The sequence below is a fragment of the Antechinus flavipes genome, chromosome 1 (genome assembly GCF_016432865.1).
Source record: "Antechinus flavipes isolate AdamAnt ecotype Samford, QLD, Australia chromosome 1, AdamAnt_v2, whole genome shotgun sequence".
Classification (NCBI taxonomy): Eukaryota; Metazoa; Chordata; class Mammalia; order Dasyuromorphia; family Dasyuridae; genus Antechinus; species Antechinus flavipes.
The window spans coordinates 301,214,457-301,233,879 of record NC_067398.1 but is presented as its reverse complement, the minus strand read 5'-3'; the positions used below and the strand labels follow the sequence as shown (position 1 = coordinate 301,233,879).

General features: G+C 40.6%; 1 protein-coding gene across 2 annotated transcripts in view; it reads right to left on the bottom strand.

Annotated features, from left to right (window-relative positions):
- GRIN2A (glutamate ionotropic receptor NMDA type subunit 2A) overlaps positions 1-18,332 on the bottom strand; it is a 494,246-nt gene extending 475,914 nt beyond the window's left edge. For both annotated transcript variants that reach the window (XM_051963532.1, XM_051963522.1), the window contains exons 1-3: positions 17,631-18,332; positions 16,788-16,980; positions 15,115-15,543 (exon numbers count right to left, since the gene is read on the bottom strand). In XM_051963532.1, the coding sequence (XP_051819492.1) occupies positions 15,115-15,525 (411 nt within the window). In that variant the 5' untranslated portion in view covers positions 15,526-15,543; positions 16,788-16,980; positions 17,631-18,332. The remainder of the gene's footprint in view (positions 1-15,114; positions 15,544-16,787; positions 16,981-17,630) is intronic.
- Between the last annotated feature and the right edge of the window lie 1,091 nt (positions 18,333-19,423).

Below are 19,423 nucleotides of genomic sequence, written 5' to 3'. Positions count from 1 at the left end.
TGACAAGGCAAGAGTGCCATTAAAGATTTTTGAATGGGTTTTGTGTGTGTGTGTGTGTGTGTGGCATGGAAGCTTCTTATCACATCTGGTTCCCATCCATTTGAGTCACTTAGTGCAACAAATTCTTACCCTTAAAAGTTTCAAATGACTTAACTGGAATATTTGGAGACTTTTTTGTTTGTTAATTTTGTTTTGTTTTGCCATGGACATGTAAAGCTATAGGCATTGGATGCTTTCAAATGCAATCCACTCTTGCTGGCTAAGATTTTTCTAATTTTGGGAAGACAAGGCAGATCATGAGGCTTTTAGTTACTTTGTAGCTATAAAACATAAAAAGAACAGAGAACAGTGTTTTGATGTCAAATAGTGCTGTCCAGAGAAACATTCAGAAAGCTATCAAAACATCACTCAAACCTGACAATGACTATGAACAAGGGAAGGAAGAAGAAGACTGAAGTCCTAATCTATGCTTTTAATCTTCTTTCTTTTAACTTCTACTCTGTATATCAGCACATCAATTAGGGGAAACCACATAAATGAGATTTTCAAAGTGGTACATATAAAAGAGGCAATGTTAAGGACTACAAGTAGAGTGAAATGTAAGCTCCAACCTTGGGACTAGTTAGTTGCATGATGAGATGTGCCATTTCCTATTTCTATATTTTGTTTTTCTAATCTATTAAAAGATAGCTAGAGTATAAAGTTAAGTGAGAGGTAGAGAAGTAGCTTAGGATCATAGATGTGGAAAGGACCATTGAGAAACACACTTTCATTTTACAGCTGAGAAAACTATACAAAGGTTAAATGACTTATCCCAGATCCTTTAGGTGGTAGTTACTGGACAGAGATGGGTTTTTTAAACCCAGGTCCACTAACTCAAGAGCCAATGTTCTTCCACAGAACCCTATTACTTCCTATAAGTAGTTAGTTTATTGGATCCTTTCTAATTCTTCAAGTCGTTGATTTTAAGACATTGCTATTAGTCTTTAGAGGTTCTTGACTGGAGGCCAATTAATCAGTTCTTTTTTTTATATTTTGATAGCCCTTATTTCAATAATTTATTTCTTTTTTTAATTCTAGATATCTTGTCATATATAATAAAAATCATCACTCTGAAAAATGTATAAGCTTTACCAGACTGTCCAAGAAAACCATGATGCAGAAGGAGGAGGAGGAAGAAGAAGAGGAAGAGAAGGAGGAGGAGAAGGAGGAAGAAGAAGAATACCTATAAAATTTAAATAGAAATTAAGGATTCTTTAAAAGACTTTTTTGTAATTATAATGGCTGCCTTTCCCGTCAAAGAGCTTATACTCTACTCCTTAATTTCCCTTTTCTTCTCCAGGAGGAATAGATATTCCAAAATCAATTGATATACAAGCTATGATAACTGGAGTCAATCCAAAGATTATTACCATAGGACATTCTTCACTGTCTCCCAGCATATCCTAAAAATCAAGTTTCCCCAAATCATTTTATGCTAAAAAATAGTGATATCTTAAATATATTGATGCAGGTACAATGTTTGCACAATACCTAGTGACTGTGTTTTGTCTTTGCATCTCCAGTGTTAAGTCCAATGCCTTTGATATGGTAGGTACTCATTAATGTTTATTGAAATTGTATTCTTTGGGCTGGGTACTTGGCATTTTAAAAAGTAGCTTTTCAATGTCAGTACTTTCATAAGTCTATATATATGCTTAAATACTAGAGCAGAAAAATTCAAAAATAAATGCTGTAAAAAGCTGAAACTCTGAGGAGGTGCACTGGATTCAGACAACCAAAGACTTAAGGCTAATTACCCATTGGACAATAATCTATTAGTTTATGCTTGGAAAATGGCCCTTGCCACTATTCTGTGTGGGCTCCATCTTTTGGTGTATATGAAAGAGGGATTAGGGGATGGAGAAAGACTAGCCAGGATCACTTTTGCACAGAAGAGGAAATGGGAGGTTGTGGAGAGCTGTCCATTCCCTTCACTTCTACCCCTAAAGACCAAGAATAAAGACCAAGGACTTTTGCTTCTTCTGACTCCAGCTGATTCTAAGGCATCCAGGGTGCTAACTTGGTCTTCACAAAATGAATATTAAAAAAGAATCAGTAATAACTCATTAAAATCTTTAATTTTCAAAAATGATAATAACTTACATTTCTATAGCATTTGATAGTACTTTTGATATAACCAGTGAAATATATCAAATCTATTTTACAGATGAAGAAACTGAGGTATAGAGAAGATAAGAGACAGAGTAACAGGCTACAACCCAGGCCTTCAGACTCCAAATTCATTATTCTTTTCAGTATACTAATATTCTTTTTTTGGTATAGCATCTGCACATTAATTTCTTTTCATATTTAGAAATATATTTGAACATTAACTTGAACAATTATTCATAGGAATTGCACATATAAATTTATTTTCATTGGAAGAATCAGATCTATGCTAACCAATCACTTCCCCATCCCTCTCCAGCTAGAATTCCTTATTCCACAATGCCACCTGTTCTACCCTAACAATAATGTACCTCACTATCAATTTCAATTTTGGCTTAATCTTTCAAGTTTACTCTTTCCAAATCCTCTTTAGGAATCTTTTACTTGTGAAAAATCTTGTGAACCTTAAAGAAGGATATTTTAATTGAAGTATATTGAAAGTCACGAGGTAATGGCTCAAGACTATAATCCATGCTACTGGAGGAAGCTGAAGTTGGTGGGTTGCTTAAAGACAGGGGGTCCTCAAACTTTTTAAATAGGGGGCCAGTTCACTGTTCCTCAGACTGTTGGAGGGCCAGACTATAGTAAAAACAAAAACTTTGTTTGTGTTAAATAAAGAAACTTCATAGCCCTGGGTGAGGGGGATAAATGTCCTCAGCTGCAGCATCTGGCCCGTGGGCTGTAGTTTGAGTACCTCTGGCCCTCAGTTGCAGTAGGACTAGATCTGGTCAGATTAAATCTGACATCAATGTGGAAAAATAGGGAGAGTACCAGGCCTAAAGAGGGGTAGATTGGATCAGGTGAGACTAAACTGACCTCCAATGGTCATCAGCAGTGTGTAAGACTGGGTTCAAGTACATTTATAGCACTTCTGGCTATTTCTGGGTGAAATAAGGAGACTTAATGGAAACAAGAAAGAAGAAAGGCAGGCAGGAAGAAAGGAAGAAAGGAGGGAGGGGAGGGAGGGTGGAAGAAAGGAAGGAAATGAGGGAGGAAAGGAGGGAGGGAGGAAGAAAGGAAGAAAGGAAGAAGGGGAGGGAGGGTGGAAGAAAGGAAGGAAGTGAGGGAGAAAAGGAGGGAGGGTGGAAGGAAGGAAGGAAGGAAGGAAAGAAGGAGGGAGGGAGGAAGGGAGGGAGGAAGAAAGGAAGGAGGGAGGGAAGGAAGGAGGGAAGGAAGGAAGGAAGGAAAGAGGGAAAGAAGGAGGGAAGGAGGGAAGGAAGGAAAGAGGGAAAGAAGGAGGGAAGGAAGGAAGGAAGGAAGGAGGGAAGGAGGGAAGGAAGGAGGAAGGAGGGAAGGAAGGAGGGAAGGAAGGAGGGAAGGAAGGAGGGAAGGAGGGAAGGAAGGAAGGAGGGAAGGAAGGAGGGAAGGAAGGAGGGAAGGAAGGAGGGAAGGAAGGAGGGAAGGAAGGAAGGAAGGAAGGAGGAGGGAAGGAAGGAGGGAAGGAAGGAGGGAAGGAAGGAAGGAGGGAAGGAAGGAGGGAAGGAAGGAGGGAAGGAAGGAAGGAGGGAAGGAAGGAGGGAAGGAAGGAGGGAAGGAAGGAGGGAAGGAAGGAGGGAAGGAGGGAAGGAAGGAGGGAAGGAAGGAGGGAAGGAAGGAGGGAAGGAAGGAGGGAAGGAAGGAAGGAGGGAAGGAAGGAGGGAAGGAAGGAGGGAAGGAAGGAAGGAGGGAAGGAAGGAGGGAAGGAAGGAAGGAAGGAAGGAAGGAGGGAGGGAGGAATGAAGGAAGAAAAGAAGGAAGGAGGGAAGGAAGGAAGGAAGGAAGGAAAGAAGGAGGGAGGGGAGGGAAGGAAGGAAGGAAGGAGTGAAGGAAGGAGGGAAGGAAGGAGGGAGGGAAGGAAGGAAGAAGGGAAGAAGGGCAACAAGCAAGGAAGAAAGGAAGGAACGGAAGGAGGGAGGAACAATTTAAAACCAGTTTTTTGCCCTTTTCATTTCATTCATTTAGGAGAAGAGGAATAACAGCATTTCCCACCAAAATTGGGATTTTGAATGAAAATTTAAAAATAAAATACATTTAGGAGTGACAAAAATTGGTGATGGGAATATAGTACCAAAGTGAAATATAGAGAAGCAAGAGACATTTTAATCAGTAATAATTACTATTTACATGGTGTGGCTCAAACACCATTTCAAGAACTTCAGCAGTTATTCTAAACATTGTTCTCAGTAGATATGCTTCCAGCTAGAAATAGCTCCATGAGTAAATATGCCAGCTGACCTACATATATATGTATATAAATATACATATACATACACACATACATATAAATATGTGTGTGTGCTACTTTTCAAATATTGTCTGCCCTTCAAGATGATGTAAGTCCACTGAGAATTTGAAGTGATGAGTCAGGGATCATAAATTTCCTCCTCTATGCCAAGAAAATTTATACTGGATTACTCACACAATGGTAAAAGTGAGGCTGTTAGTTTTCAGCCAGATTCCAAGACCTAAAAAACTCAGGGCTTGGTGTCATAGGAAGATCTTATGGTTTTAACAAAGAAGAAAGAAAGAATGGAACTGAGAATCCTAGAACGCTAGTTTTGAAAGAGACCTTTGAGATTATTCTGTCCAGCCCCATAAATGATTTCATTACAGTGGTCCTGCCAGATGGACATTCAATCACTGCCAGTAATAAGAACTCAGTATCTAAACGTTTATCTGTCAACAAGCATTTAAGAATCTCCCATGCAAAGTACTATGTTACTCTGCTAGGTATTAAAAATACAAAGATGAAGACACAAAATGAAATATTGAAGATACAAAAATGAAACTGCTCCTGCCCTCAGGAAATTTTTATTCTATCAGGGTAAATACATGCACATATATACTATAATACAAGGAAGTACATTCCTGTTTTTAAAATCTCTAATTACTTTTGGAAGTTGTTTAAATTAACCCTCCTTTCCCCCCCAAAAAAAAAAAATCCTGCTTCTTTATAATTTCCACTCATTTGCCTTAGTTCTACTCTCCAAACTCCAAACTTTTGCTAATCCCTCTTCCAAATAGTAGTCTTCAGATATTTGCAGGCTCTTTTTGTGTCTCTTCTACATCTTCTCTATTCTGGATTTAATTCCTATAAACCCTATAATTCGTTCCTATGTGATGTTATCTAGCATTCTGTGCTGTTATTTATTTTTTCATTATTTTAATTGCCTTTCTATAGTTGTGTTCCAATTAAAATGCACTATAACAACACTCTTACATTGTTGATTTTTTTTTTGTCCCAACACATCACCATATTTACTCAGTGTAATGTTGCAGTCAAATATAATTCCCATCCTATAATTTTCTGACTAATTAAAAAAAATCTAAAGAAATAAAATATATGTTTGCCTGTAAATTTCATCTTGTGGTTTTGACTCATACTTCCAGTCAATTAAGATCCTTTTCTAACTTGATTCCATCAAAAAAATAGATTAAATGCACTGTTTAAACCAGTAAAATTTGTCTTGGACAAATTGCCCAACCATCCTTGTAGGGCTCAGTTTCCTCATCTGCAAAATGAGGATGGGGGATTAGGTCTTCATACCTTACCTACCTATCTTGCAAACAAGTGTTATGAGGGCAAAAATGAGAAAATATATGGGAAAGTGTTCTAATAATTGCCAAGTGTTTATTTGTCTCCCTAACTTTGCACATCCAACCAGTTATCTAGAAATTCTATCTTCACAATACTTCTTATTTCTCTCCCCTTCTCTCTATTTTCATTGTACACTCTAGTACAAGCCCTAATTATATAGACTTCCATAATACCTGACTGATGGTTGTTCACATTTGTATCCTCCTTCCACTCTCAATTTATCTTTCATACCACAACGAAAATAATCTTTATAAATAGATCTAATCATGGTTGCTCAGTGGATAGAGCACTAGGCTTGAAATCAAGACTCATCTTCCTGAGTATAAATCTGCTAGGCAATCAAGACACCACTGTACCTTTTCTTTATCTCATATTACTTACATGCAGGACAGTTACGTGCCGCCATAGCTAGAGCACTATGCTTGTAGTTAAGAAGTTCAAATCCAGTTTCAGAAACTTATTGGCTATGTAACCCCAGGAAAAGCACTTTATCCTATTTGCCTCATTTCCTCATCTCTAACACTAGCTGGAGAAGGAAAAGGTAAACCACTCATATTTTTGCCAAGAAAATTCCAAATGGGGTCACAAAAAGTTGGACATGACTTAATGACAAACAACTTTCATTCATATACTGTAATGTGGCAGCATGGTTAGAACACTGAGCCTGGAATCTCAGGAAGACCTGAAACCAAATGCAGTCTCAGACACTAATTAGCTCTGTGATCCTGGGCAAGTCACAATCTGTTTGCCTCTGTTTCACTAACTGTAAAATGGGAATAATAATAACAGTACCTACTTAATAGAGTTGTTATGAGGATCAAGTGAAATAACATTAGCAAAAATAGAAATAGATAGACAGACAGACAGATAAAAGTATTTAAAACAGTCTTTGGTACATACTAAGTCCTATATAAATGCTTATCCCCACCCCAAACTACCTTCTAGGTCTAGTGGAACCCACCTATTCTCTGTTACCTAGTCATAAAATGTATTCTTAGACTTTTATAACCTTTGTCCACACCCTTCTGTTTATTATTTACCAGATTATATGGTCTTTAAAAGCCATCTCAAAAGATAACCTCTTCCATAAAGTTTTTCTTGATGATCCTGACTAGTTAATTGGGGTTTCCCCAATGGCTTCACAGAGCGCTTTGTTTTGCACATCTCTAATATACTTATTTGTTAATATTTTACATTTTTATATTCATTATGCATTATATTTATTATTATGGAGCATGTCACAAGACATAGAAAGTTAGCCTCTACGTCGAGAAAACCTAGGTCCAATCCTGCCTTGGCCTTATACTTGTATGATACACATGGTTAAATCATTCAATCTCTTAATGCCCTAGGAAATTCTCTAGGTTGAAGAGCATTCACCTTTCATCAGAAGATTTTTACACTCATGAAACCACTTATACATTTTTAAATTTACCCTCCTTGGCTATAAGTTTAAAGTCCAGAATGTGTTGGGGGGGCTGGGGAGGGGGGAGGTTGCTTAGTTTTGTTTTTATTTTTATTTTTTATACCTAACATATCCCACAATAGTCAATAAATATCTTATGTATTATAAAAATAAATTATAAAGAGCTGGACCTGAAATTAGAAAGATCTGAGTTTAAATCCTGCTTCAGACACTAACCATATGAGTCTAACTTAACTTTTTACAGCCTCGGATTCCTCATCTTTAAATTGAGAACAATAATACCCACATCTACCCAGAGCTGTTATAAGGGTAAAATGAGATCATATTTGTAAGGCACTTTGCAAACTTTAAAATGTTATATAAATGATAGTTATTAATTCAAAGGCTAAAGATAAAATTTCCCCTTCAGTTCCAACTCAAATTGATCCCCCCACTTAAAAGAGATACTTTATTTTTTTTCATTACATTTTAGGGATTTGCCTTTTTTTAATGATATGAGAAGTGTGAGATTATGAATCATAAAAGATAATGACCAGAATTACAGGACATTATCTCAAGGAAAAATGAAAGCAAGTATTTTCTATGGGACAGTATGTGTACAAACAAAATACTTGTGCAACAAGTAGAAAATGACAAAGGATCCAAGTATGTAGAGTTTACTCTAACCAGCCACCAAAAGCTAAAACATTTCTACACATTTTTGTATTTGTTCCAATGAAGGAATCCTTTAAAAGATAAAAGAATTACAAGAAACTAAAGTTTTTAATTATCCCAGGTAATATGTTTGAATCTATGATTTTATAGACCATTTTGGCTTTGAGAAATAGTGCCATTTTCTTTGCCAATGAAATCATACTATTCTAAGAGTCATGAGATTTTAAAACCAAAAGAAATTTTAGATACCATCTAGCATTTTGAATATGAGGAAACTTAACCCCCACAAGAGTAAAATGACATGCCTCAAGTCATAGGGATGATTATTAGCAAATCTGGGAATAATACTCAGTTCTCCCAAATCTCAAGCCAGGGTTTTTGTTTTGTTTTGTCCACCACCTCCTCCACCCACCCCTATCCCAAATCTTTTTATCTCTAGTTCTTCTTATCTCTAGCAAATTAGAGAACCGTTTTTAAAATTAGTTTATTTATTTATTTATTTATTTTGCTGAGGCAATATGGGTTAAGTGACTTGCCCAGGGTCACACAGCTAGGACGTGTTAAGCGTCTTCAGACCACATTTGAATTCAGGTCCTCCTGACTTCAGGACTGGTGCTCTAAACACTAGGCCACCTAGCTGCCCCTCCTAGAGAACCATTTTTACAAAAGTTAGGGTAAATGTTTTTCTTGTATGATTTCTCTTCTCTTTTTTTTTTCTTTTATTCACAGAAGCAAAATCATGCTACACTTAAAACAAAGACCCCCTTGAAAATTCCCTCTTTCTCTGCAAAGATGGAGGCCAAGCTAGCTAGTAGTCCTGATCCCAGCAGTCATCCCATTGATGTCTTTGTGGAGAATGTGTTGTTACAGTTAATAAGAAACTGTATGTAAAGAGTCAGAAGAGAACCCAAAAAAATTCAGTTTAGGGATCTCCCAAACCAACCAGCTAATTGATGACCAGGGCATGAGAGATTTCTCAGCTCTTGATAAGAATTCCAACTGACAAGTAACTGATTTAATTGATGGCATCCTTTCTGTCTCACAGGAAGGCTTGAAGATAAAGGCCTAGCCATCTAGTAGTTCTGGCTCTAGCAATAATTCCACTGGTATCTTTTTGGAAGAGGATGTGTTATTCCAGCTAATTAAAATGTATGTAAAGTGTTAAATTTTCCTATGGTTCTATAAACCTATGGGGTTTGGGAACATATGCAGATATTTGAATTCAAATCCTTTCATTGACACTTATTAGCTATGTGAGCTTTAAGAAATCATTTAATTTCTCTTGATCTTCAGAGTCTTCTCTGTAAAATGGGAATAAGAATAATACCAACTAATAAAGTTGTTGTAAGGATCAAATGAAATAATGTATGCAAAGTGCTTAGCAATCCTATAAGTACTCAGTAAATGCTAGTTGTTATTGTTATTGCTCTAGTGCTTAGTGGGAAAAGGGCCACCTTTGGACTTAGCATGAGCTGATTCAAGTCTTGACTCTAATAAATTGTTGCCTATGTTATCATAAGCAAATCTCAGAGTCCTTTTGGTGAATCTTTTTAAGACTATTAGTTACATATACTTTAACATGTTTAACAGGTATGGGATTACCTGCCATCTAGGGGAGGGGGTAGAGGGAAGCAGGGGAAAAGCTGGAACAGAAGTTTTTGCAAGTTTATGCAAATGACTCATGCATATGTTTTGTATATAAAAAGCTATAATAAAAAAAATTTTTAAAAGACTACAAGTTATCAACAAGTTGTTTTTAACATTTTATTTCTTCCCTAATTAATGTCAAAACATTTTTTTTTGTTTTGAGTTTCAAATTCTATCCTTTACAACAAATTGCTGATAAGCATTGGTAGAAGAAGTTCAATACTAGAAGTTCACTATACCAATGTAATCATGTATATAGACCAAAACAACAGTAATTATTGTTGTTGCTATTATTATTGTTGTTGTTATTGTCATCATCCTAATCATTCTGGCCCTATAGTTTTGACATGTGGCAAGAACATACTTTGACATTAAATGACATTAAACAATGACATTAAAATTTTACAAAAATTCTCCACAAATAAAAACTCATAATAATGCCAAAATCTCACTTAGCGAAGAACTAATAATTGTGATTTGTGATAGGGGGTGTAGTGGATAGAAGAGATAGAAGCCCAAAATCAGGAAGACTTATCATCCTGAGTTCAAATGCTGCCTCAGACACTTATTAGCTGTGTGACCCTGAGCAAATAACTTAAGCCTGTTTGCCTCAATTTCCTCACTTGTAAAATGAACTGGAGAATGGAATAGCAAAGTACTTTAGTATCTTTGACAAGAAAATCTCAAATGAGAGTCAGACATGACTGAACAGCAACAAAAATATGCTGCTAATTCATCAAGCTGTTAATATAATGCCTCCTATATTTAAGCTAAGTATTTTGATGGGTGGGTGTGATGACTGCATATTTAAAATCAGCCGGAGTCAGGAATTCAGGTTAAGGGAAATATCTTCAATCTTTATTTTTTTTTTTGAAGTGAAGAGGGATTGCGATAGCAATATGGGCAGCTGCAACAGGAAGCCAGACAGCAGAGGTGAAGAGGGATTGCAGGTGAAGAGGGGTCTTGATAGCCGAGCAGCTGTGTCAAGAAACCAGCCAGCAGTCTCTCTTTTCGTTTCCCTTTCCACTCCCCTGCCTCCACCCACCAAAATCGTCATTTCCTATATAACACATCAGAACTTGCACAAAGAGTGGGCGGGGGCCATTCTTTCTCCAAGCATATATATTAATAGAGTATGGTCCAATTACTATTTAGCCTCACATGCTTGGGACCTCAGGGCATCAACTCAAGCCTCAGCCCATTACAGTTGGGCTTTAAGATTCTCACTTTTCTTCAAATGCATTTTCCCTAAATTCAGCTTTCCCTAACCCGTGGAAAGAGTATTGCTTCTGAAATTGGAATCAGGGGACTTGGGTTGAGATCCCCACTCTGAGCCTTATTACCTTTGTTACATTGAATAAGTCATTTGCTTTCCATGCCTCAGTTTCCTGATCTGTAAAGTAAAAGAGTTTGGCTAGATCTAAGGTTTCTCAGCATTTATTCTATAATCTTATAGTCATATAAGATGCATATAAGATCCCATACAGACAGGTGATTGGATATTGCATTCTTTCAGAACCTAGTAGCCTGTTTGAGGACTCCAGTATGTATTTTCCATAGATACTGTGTACAAAATTCATCTCAAACTTGATGTACATGAAAGTGCTTTGAGAATTTTAAAAGAAAAGTTTTAAATCTCAAAGGCTTATTTTTATTATGCCCCCCCCCCCCTTAAGGAAGTCTGTTTAGGAGAATCTCACTGTTGGTACAACTAAATTAATATTTTATTGCTCTATCTCATGTTCCACCATTTCCCAATTCCAGTGGACTGGTATGTGAATTCAGGTCTCTCTTACAGCTTATTCTTTTTAATTCTGCCCCTTATCTTGATGCTCAGTTCCTTTTCTTTTTCTTCCAGGACCTCTCAAATCAGTTCCTTTTCTCTATACTATAGAGTCTTTTCCCACCATCACCACCACCTCTTCAATGCAGAGCGTACAAGACCCATGTGATAAGCAGCTACTGGAGCAAAGATCCCCCTTCCTCCGCTAGAGAGGAGACAAGGTCCCCAATGAACCAGGTTTTAAGGTCTCTTCCGAGGCATTTTTCTAACTCTAGACAGCTCCCGGAGCTGTCTAGATTTAGAAAAATGCCTCGGAAGAGACCTTAAAACCTGCAAGGCCAATTTTCCTCAGAGATCCCAAGATAGTTCCAAATTCATTTTTCTCCAATGGCCTTAAGTATATAAGGTATAAGGTATAAGGTAAGGTATATAAAGTATAAGGTATAAGGTATATATAAGGTAAGGTATATAAGGTATATAAGGTAAGGTAAGGTATCTTAGTAGCAAATTCACAGAACAGCCCTTTGAAGATAGCCAGTTATATCTTCCCTCGACAAAGGAAAAATCAAGCACAAGTATATTAAATTAGCACATTTATGGAGCAACTACCAACTGCAGAATTCATGATACTCTGCATGTGACACATGACATGGCTAAAACCAGAAAAGATAATTAATGACCTTTAATGGACTTCCTGGAATTTAAACATATATAACACACTTTGCCCACAGATGCTGCTTTCTTCCTGGAAGTGGTATTGACAATGTACTGAAATGACTGACCCCTTCATGTCTTCATTATGGGTCATTACATAAATGTCTCCAAATTAATCAAAATTTTTCCTGCTGAAACAAGACAATCTGAGTTAAGCTCTCAAAAGTTGGTTTTATAACTTTAGCAGCACCCTCTAATTCCTAAATTAGTTATCAAAAAAGTTTACCCTTTGATAAAAGCAGTAATTAATCATTTGCCAATTGCCAACTAAATAGATAATAGCTTTTTAACTTTATCATCATTATTAACCAGGAGTATTGACAGGGCTTATTTGAATTTTTTTTTCTTCCTTATGTCAGTATTTCTTTTTCTTCCATAACCTCTCATATTATACTTCTTCAGTTCTAGTTAGAGCATAACCAATTTACCTCAACCTTATCTTTGGCTTCTCTTCCCCTCCTTCTCTTCCTCCACTAATTCACTAAAGACCTTTTTTCTTTCATTCTATGCCTTGAGATTTCACACCAAATCTTGGTTCTTTTTTGAAATCCAAAGTTTTTAATTTTCAATCTCAAAAACTCCATTACAGAGAAACATTTAACTATTGGGATCTTCCAATCTCCCCACCCACTTTTCTCATACTGATCTGTACACGGTGGTTGATTAATAAACATTGGTCAATTGGAATTGTTTGCGTATATGGACTTTCCCCTCAAAGGAGCAAGAGAACATAGGGCATGCATTCGCAAAGCATAGTAAGATTCCAATTAGTGTGAATAATAAATACCCTGAATTAGTCACAGGTGTTTATATTCTCATATTATTTGTAATTATAATTAAGTAAAATACAGTCAATGGTTCCAGCCCAATGAAAATATGAAGTGCAAATTCAAATAAGTTGACCACCTCATGGTATTCATTAGTTGCACTAATCAGGACCTAACTGAATATATGTCAGTTTTATCTGTTAATTAAATTAACTGTTGCCCTTATAAACCAGTACACTTTTATACAGACAGTTTAGAAGTGAAAAATAATTATTCCAGACATAATTCAGGACTTTATCAGATAAGACTAGCCTAAGATAAAGATAACTCTTCTCAATGTAGAAAGATCTAAATTTGGGACACAATCTATGATTTAGACAGTCACTATTCTTTTATTCTGTGGGCAACCAGAGAAATAAGTTTAGATTTTATAAAATTAGTTCTGGAACCGATTTCCCAGCATTCCAGCTTCACAGAGAGCATATGGAATTTAAATATTCCTCAGTCTTCTAAGTGAAACTGGTACTTTTCAAGTCACTTACAAGAAGGACCAATGTAATAAAGAAATGTTAGTATCTTATATAAATTCCTTTGTGTTCAGACAATACTTGAAACCTTTTTATTAGAGCAACTGAGTGTTCACCACCCATCCCTCACCCTATCTCCAACGTTAATTTTTTTTTCATTTCCACAGCCTGTTTCCTACCCATTACTTTTTTTTTCTTATTTTGGTACCTCCTAAATATTCTCCAGTGTTCTCATCATTCCACCAACCCCAGCTATACCTTGGTCCTTTCAAGGTCAAGTTTTAAAAATCCTTCTCTATATTTCCATCATCTTGGATTTCCGTCATTTACTGTGCTAACCTTCTCTCAGTCTTCTCCTGAGGATCTCCCCAATAAAGATTTTTGCCAATTCTATTCTGTTTCTCTTTCTACCCCTTAGATTTTCATTGTCCTTCTATAGAGATTGCTTTGGACATTCTTCTCTCTATACTCTTTTGAAGAAGACTGGATCAGTTGCCTTTAGCAAAGATCTGCATTGCTGCACTCCTATGCCTTATATCTCAAAAAAGAGTAAAACAAAACTGGAGGCCCTACAAATCACAAGGACAATACGCAAATATCCTCTTGGGGTAGCCCACCCTGAACATCATCCTATAAGTAATGTAAATGAATATTTAATAAGTTATTGCTACAGTGCATTAAAAAAAAAAGCTCTGGTAGCTTGGGAGAATTAATATAGCCCCTGAAAGGTATTATTGACAGTTGTTGAGGCAAAGTGAGGATGTAACTTGATGTATATGAAAGTGCTTTGAGAATTTTAAAAGAAAAGTTTTAAATCTCAAAGGCTTATTTTTATTATACCACCCCCTCTTTAAGGAAATCTGTTTAGGAGGATCTCACTGTTGGTACAACTAAATTAATATTTCATTTCTCTATCTCATGTTCCACCATTTCCCAATTCCAGTGGACTGGTATGTGAATTCAGATCTCTCTTACAGCTTATTCTTTTTAATTCTGTCCCTTATCTTGATGTTCAGTTCCTTTTCTTTTTCTTCCAGGACCTCTCAAATCAGTTCTTTTTCTCTATCTGCATTAACCAAATTCCCAATTTTAATTATAGCGTAACCATTTTGCTCCAACATTCCTTCTAGATTTCCTTCCTCCTCTTCTCCCTCACTAGTCCACCACAAAGTTTCTTCTTTTCAATTAGATCCCTTGTCATTTCACATCAAGTTCAAGATATTCTTTAGATTTAGATTCAGATTCCATTGCATCTGGATATTGCATTCTTTCAGAACCTAGTAGCCAGTTTGAGGACTCCAGTATGTATTTTCCACAGATACTGTGTACAAAATTCATCTCAATCTTTTGCTTTTCCAAAAACACCCTCTCTCTAATTAACAAGGTCCAATGTTTTCCATTCAGAGCTCTCCTTAAGAGCTACCTTTCTAATGAAACTACAGTAAGACAAGTATCCCCACCAACTTCTTGAAAGAGAAAAGTTCTTGAAAGGGATAAGGACAATATCAACTTTTGTGCTCCTTCACTACCCCCTGAAAGGCAGAAGCTGAAGGACAGATTTTGTCTGTCCTTCCCCAGTGCGACAATCAAAATCCTGTGGTTGAGTTATTCATGTCCACTCACCCTGAGAGATATATGGGAGACAACTCTGTTCTTTATCTCATCCCAAGGCTACCCAATTGTATCCAAAGAAGTTCTCTATCCACTCACCTTCCTCTCCCTCCTTTTATTGAACTTCACAAGTGTGAACAGCCATCCCACCCCATGGAGTCCTCTTTATCATCCCTAGCCCACCCTTCCCCTATTACCTTATCAGCCATGATCATGGAGGCACCACCATGAATCCCCAGGATGGGGATGAAGGTCTGTGAGGAGATAAAATCCAAGATCTGTGCGATGGCTTCCTGGTCCGTGTCATCCCCAAACACAAGTCCATGGATGCGGGCGCCAGACATGAGGTCGCAGACATGGGTGATGAGACTCTTGGGGTCTGTAAGGTTGACCAACATGGCCACCACATTCACGTCGAGCGCTAGCTCACCTGCCAGCTCCCGGCCCCACAGGCTACGGATATCCCGCTCTGTTACATCGTGGCTCCGGCCCAGAAGCACCGCGATGTTCAACGCCGGGGGCCCCTTCTCCGCGCGAGCTCGTGCAGGGCTTCGCCACACCAGCAGAGCCGGCAGCACCAGCAACGCCCAGTAGCCCAGTCTGCCCATGGTCGCCAGCTGCGATCCCTGCAGGAGAGGGCGCATGCAGAGTGAGGACTCCCAGCTCAAGGAAAGCTACATGCCCAAACTGCCACAAACTTCACTCTCCACACACCAGGACGATGCACGGTCCTGTCGTTCCCCTACCCAGAAGGGAGATCCTCTGGGGACAAAAGTCAGCTTCAAACCTTAGCGTGATCCTACTTTTGGAGTGAAATATCTCCTACACACACACACACACACACACACACACACACACACACACACACACACAATTTTGCAATCCTCGTCTGGGATTAGGGCACGTCTTGCGTTGCTGCTGGGGTAAGTGAGCTATAAAGTCTTTTCCCACCTTCACCACTACCCTTTCAATGCAGCGCGTACGAGACCCGCGTGATAAGCAGCTACTGGAGCAAAGATCCCCCTTCCTCCGTTAGAGAGGAGACAAGGTCCCGAACGAACCAGGAGTAGAAGGGAGCAGGAGCTGTCCAGAGTTAGAAAAATGCCTTGGGAAGAGACCTTAGAACCTGCAAGGCCAATATTCCTCAGAGATCCCAAGATAATTTTATTTTTCTCCAATGGCCTTCTCTGATCCCTCTCAGTTCTGGGGGCGTTGATGGACAGAAAGAACAATTGCATGGCAAGAGGGGAGGAAGAAAAGAAAGGAAGCTTACACCGGGTTTAATACTATTGCAAAGTCTTATCACTATACATGGGTTTAGGGCAGTCCATGGGGCAGATGCTAAGATATGTGGCAAGCGGTCGATCCCAGCCATATTCTCCCGATTCACATACCCTCAGACCCATGCAATTTGGCGCACAACCGCATTCACCTGTATGCATCCGCATACACGTCCCATGCAGACAGGTGATCGGGCACCACAAACATAGCTTCACCCAAGCACACAGCCAAGTTCTACACATAAATGTAGTGCACAGGAGCTCGCGCGTGCATGCACACAGGCAAACACGTGTACACACACGTGTGTGCACACGCCCATGAACACGCACACACCCATGCGTACACAGCCACGCTTTCCTTCACCAGGGCTGCGGAGCCCTGCGAAGTTCATCTTTAACTCTATAGAGTCTCTTGCTTCTGGCGAGTCCCTGCGTCCCCACGCGGAGGGGAGGCTCAGAGAGCAGGGCAGCAGCGCCCCCTAGCGGCCACATATCCTTCTTCCCCTGGTTCCCTTCCACTCGCTCTCCCCACCTTTTTTTCCTCTCACTCCCCCAACCCTGCGGTCCCCGGCTCCCCCGCCGGGACGTACCAGGATCGCCGGAGAAGGTCGAGGCTGCGGTGGGGCGCGCTGCGCAGTCGAGCATTTCGGCCGCCTCAGCAGCAGCCGAGGTTAGGGGGCTCTCCCATCCTGCCACCCCAGCGCGCTCCCTTGGCCGTCCGGCGCTGCCCGCATAGCCCCCACTGGAGGCGGCTATCCCAGCCGGAGATTTTGTAGCAGGGCTCTGCCGATGTAGGAGAGGGAAAAAAAGGAAAAGACAAATTCAACCTGGGGGCATGTACAAACACATGCCTATGAAAGCTTGACCTTACAGAGGAGCCAAGCTCGGCTCCCATTGATATACCCAAATGTGGTTCAGACGTTACCATCCAGCAGTGTTGACAAGAACACTGGCAGAGTCCTACTCGGCTGAGCCTGGGGGCTGAGGGACATGCAGTTATTCAATTCCCACTCCCCCACCCCTCGCCCATTCCCAAAAAGCAAATTGGGCATTCAATCCTCCCCTCACCAGTCTCTAGTGGCAAGGAGTTGTGCGTCGGGGAGCCACTGAGCTTAAGCAGAAGGGGAAGAATAAGGGTTGGAGAGTGGGGGAGAGCTGGTTGAGTTTCTAATGAACAGGAGGAGTAAGGATTGGGGAAGAAGAGAACGGAAAAGCACTCTAGCAGTCCCGCTGTCCAAGAAAATAGCCCCTCTCCTTCTCTGTGTGTTTAATATCCCACATAGTAAATTCCTCTCTATCAATCCAACCGTCCTTCTTTTCCTATCCCCCAGTCCTCCCCACACCTCATGGGGAAAAAATGGTTTTGGATCTTAGTGCAAGCACAGCTCCCTAGGTCCGTGCGCCCCTGCTCTGTTTCTCGTAGCAATACTCACCGCAGCCACCCTCCACATAGTTCCCAAAGGCAGCTCTTCCAAGTCATCTCCGGAGCTGAAAAACGCGGCCCCGCGGCTCCAGTTTTTAGTGCTCCCCGGCCCCCATTAACCAGACGAGATCTCCCCTAGTCCCTATCTTCTTTCCCTTCTCTTCCCAGTGGCTACACGTCCCTCTTAGGGTCTATGCTCGGGGATTCCACGCTCTGCTTCTTTCTGGACAGAAGCAGCTAGGAGTCCTCAGCTATTCCGACACCACAGAGCTCCCTCTCCGCAGACTAGCCTTTCGGGGCGCGCGCACCCGTGTGTGCGTGCGTGTGGGGCGGGGGGAGGAGATAGCAGGGGATCCCCGCGTTCTCTGTCAGAGGGCAGAGCTAAACGAGGAGAGAAGAGTGGGAGAATGAAGAGAGGTTGCTCTCAGCTTCTCTGCAGTCCAGCTCCATACTCTGATCTCAGCTCCCGATTCTCAGCTTCCAGCCCAGAATCAGAAGGGCGCGCCCGACTCGCTGCAATGCTTTCCAGCAATGGCAAAAAAAAAAAAAGGGGGTCCCTGGACGTGCTCCGCACAGCCCAGGGAGGGGGCGGGCTCCAGCTCCCGCTCCTGCTGCTGTTTCTGCTCCCGCCACTGCCGCCACCTAGGAGGAAGAAGGGGGCAGGTGCGCCCCCCACGCCAACTTGAAGACTTATTCAGAGCCGATTTCTTGGAGGGATGCAGAAACCCAGTTCAAGCCCAAGACTTTGACAGGAAGGAAGAGTACTCTTCTCCCCCACCCTCACCCCCGCTTTCCCCTTACACACACACACACACACAACACACACACACACACACACACAAACACAGAGAGAGAGAGAGAGACAGAGACAGAGACAGAGACAGAGACAGAGACAGAGACAGACAGAGAGACAGACAGAGACACAGAAAGAGACAGAGACAGCGAGACAAAGAAAGACAGAGAGACAGACAAAGACAGAGAGAGAGACAGAGACAGAGACAAACACAGAGACAGAGACAGAGACAGAGAGAGAGACAAAGAATGAGAGAGATAGAGACTGAAAGAGACAGAGAGATATTGAATGAGAGAATGCCACTTTCCCTGAACCTTACGGAGAATATATCAGCCCTGGCCTCCACCCCAAAAGAAGGGAAACCTCAGAGTCTGGTGACAGGAATCCCTGAAACCTTTGGGCCCAGGACAATGACAAGAAAGAGCTCTATAAAGTCCGGGCTCAACCTAATCTAGTACTGTCCGTGGTGCTGGAGCAGCATTTCCTTTAGCTCCTCCACAAGGATTCCTCCGGTTTTATGATGCGGTTGAAGAGGAATCAATTATTTAGGGCTCTAAGCTGCCAATTCTTTCCCAGTGCCTGATTCTCGTTGAAGCATGCATCCCTATTCGTTCGCAATACATGCATATCACATACATGATCCTCTAAACCGTTTTACAAAACCAGCAGTCTGTCCCCCAGCTCACCCCACCCCCGCTTCCTCATCACAACCACCACAGTCTCCTCCAGTACCTGAGCTCACTCCCCTGCAGGGGGCGGGAGCTGGAGGGAGGGAGTGAGGAGAGCTGGAGAGGATAGTACCACCCACTTTCAGACTGGATTAGGAGGACCGGGAGAAAGGGTGAGATCAGCGGGGGTGTTTTGTAAACCACACCAACTCCGAGCTGCCCCCAAATTTTCTCTTTTTGAGCTTCTAGAATATCTGCTGGGAGCACAAGAAGATGAGGAGCCCGGAGTTTGCAGGTGTGGTTGACACTCAATAACCAAAATGCAAAAATTAGAAACTGGGC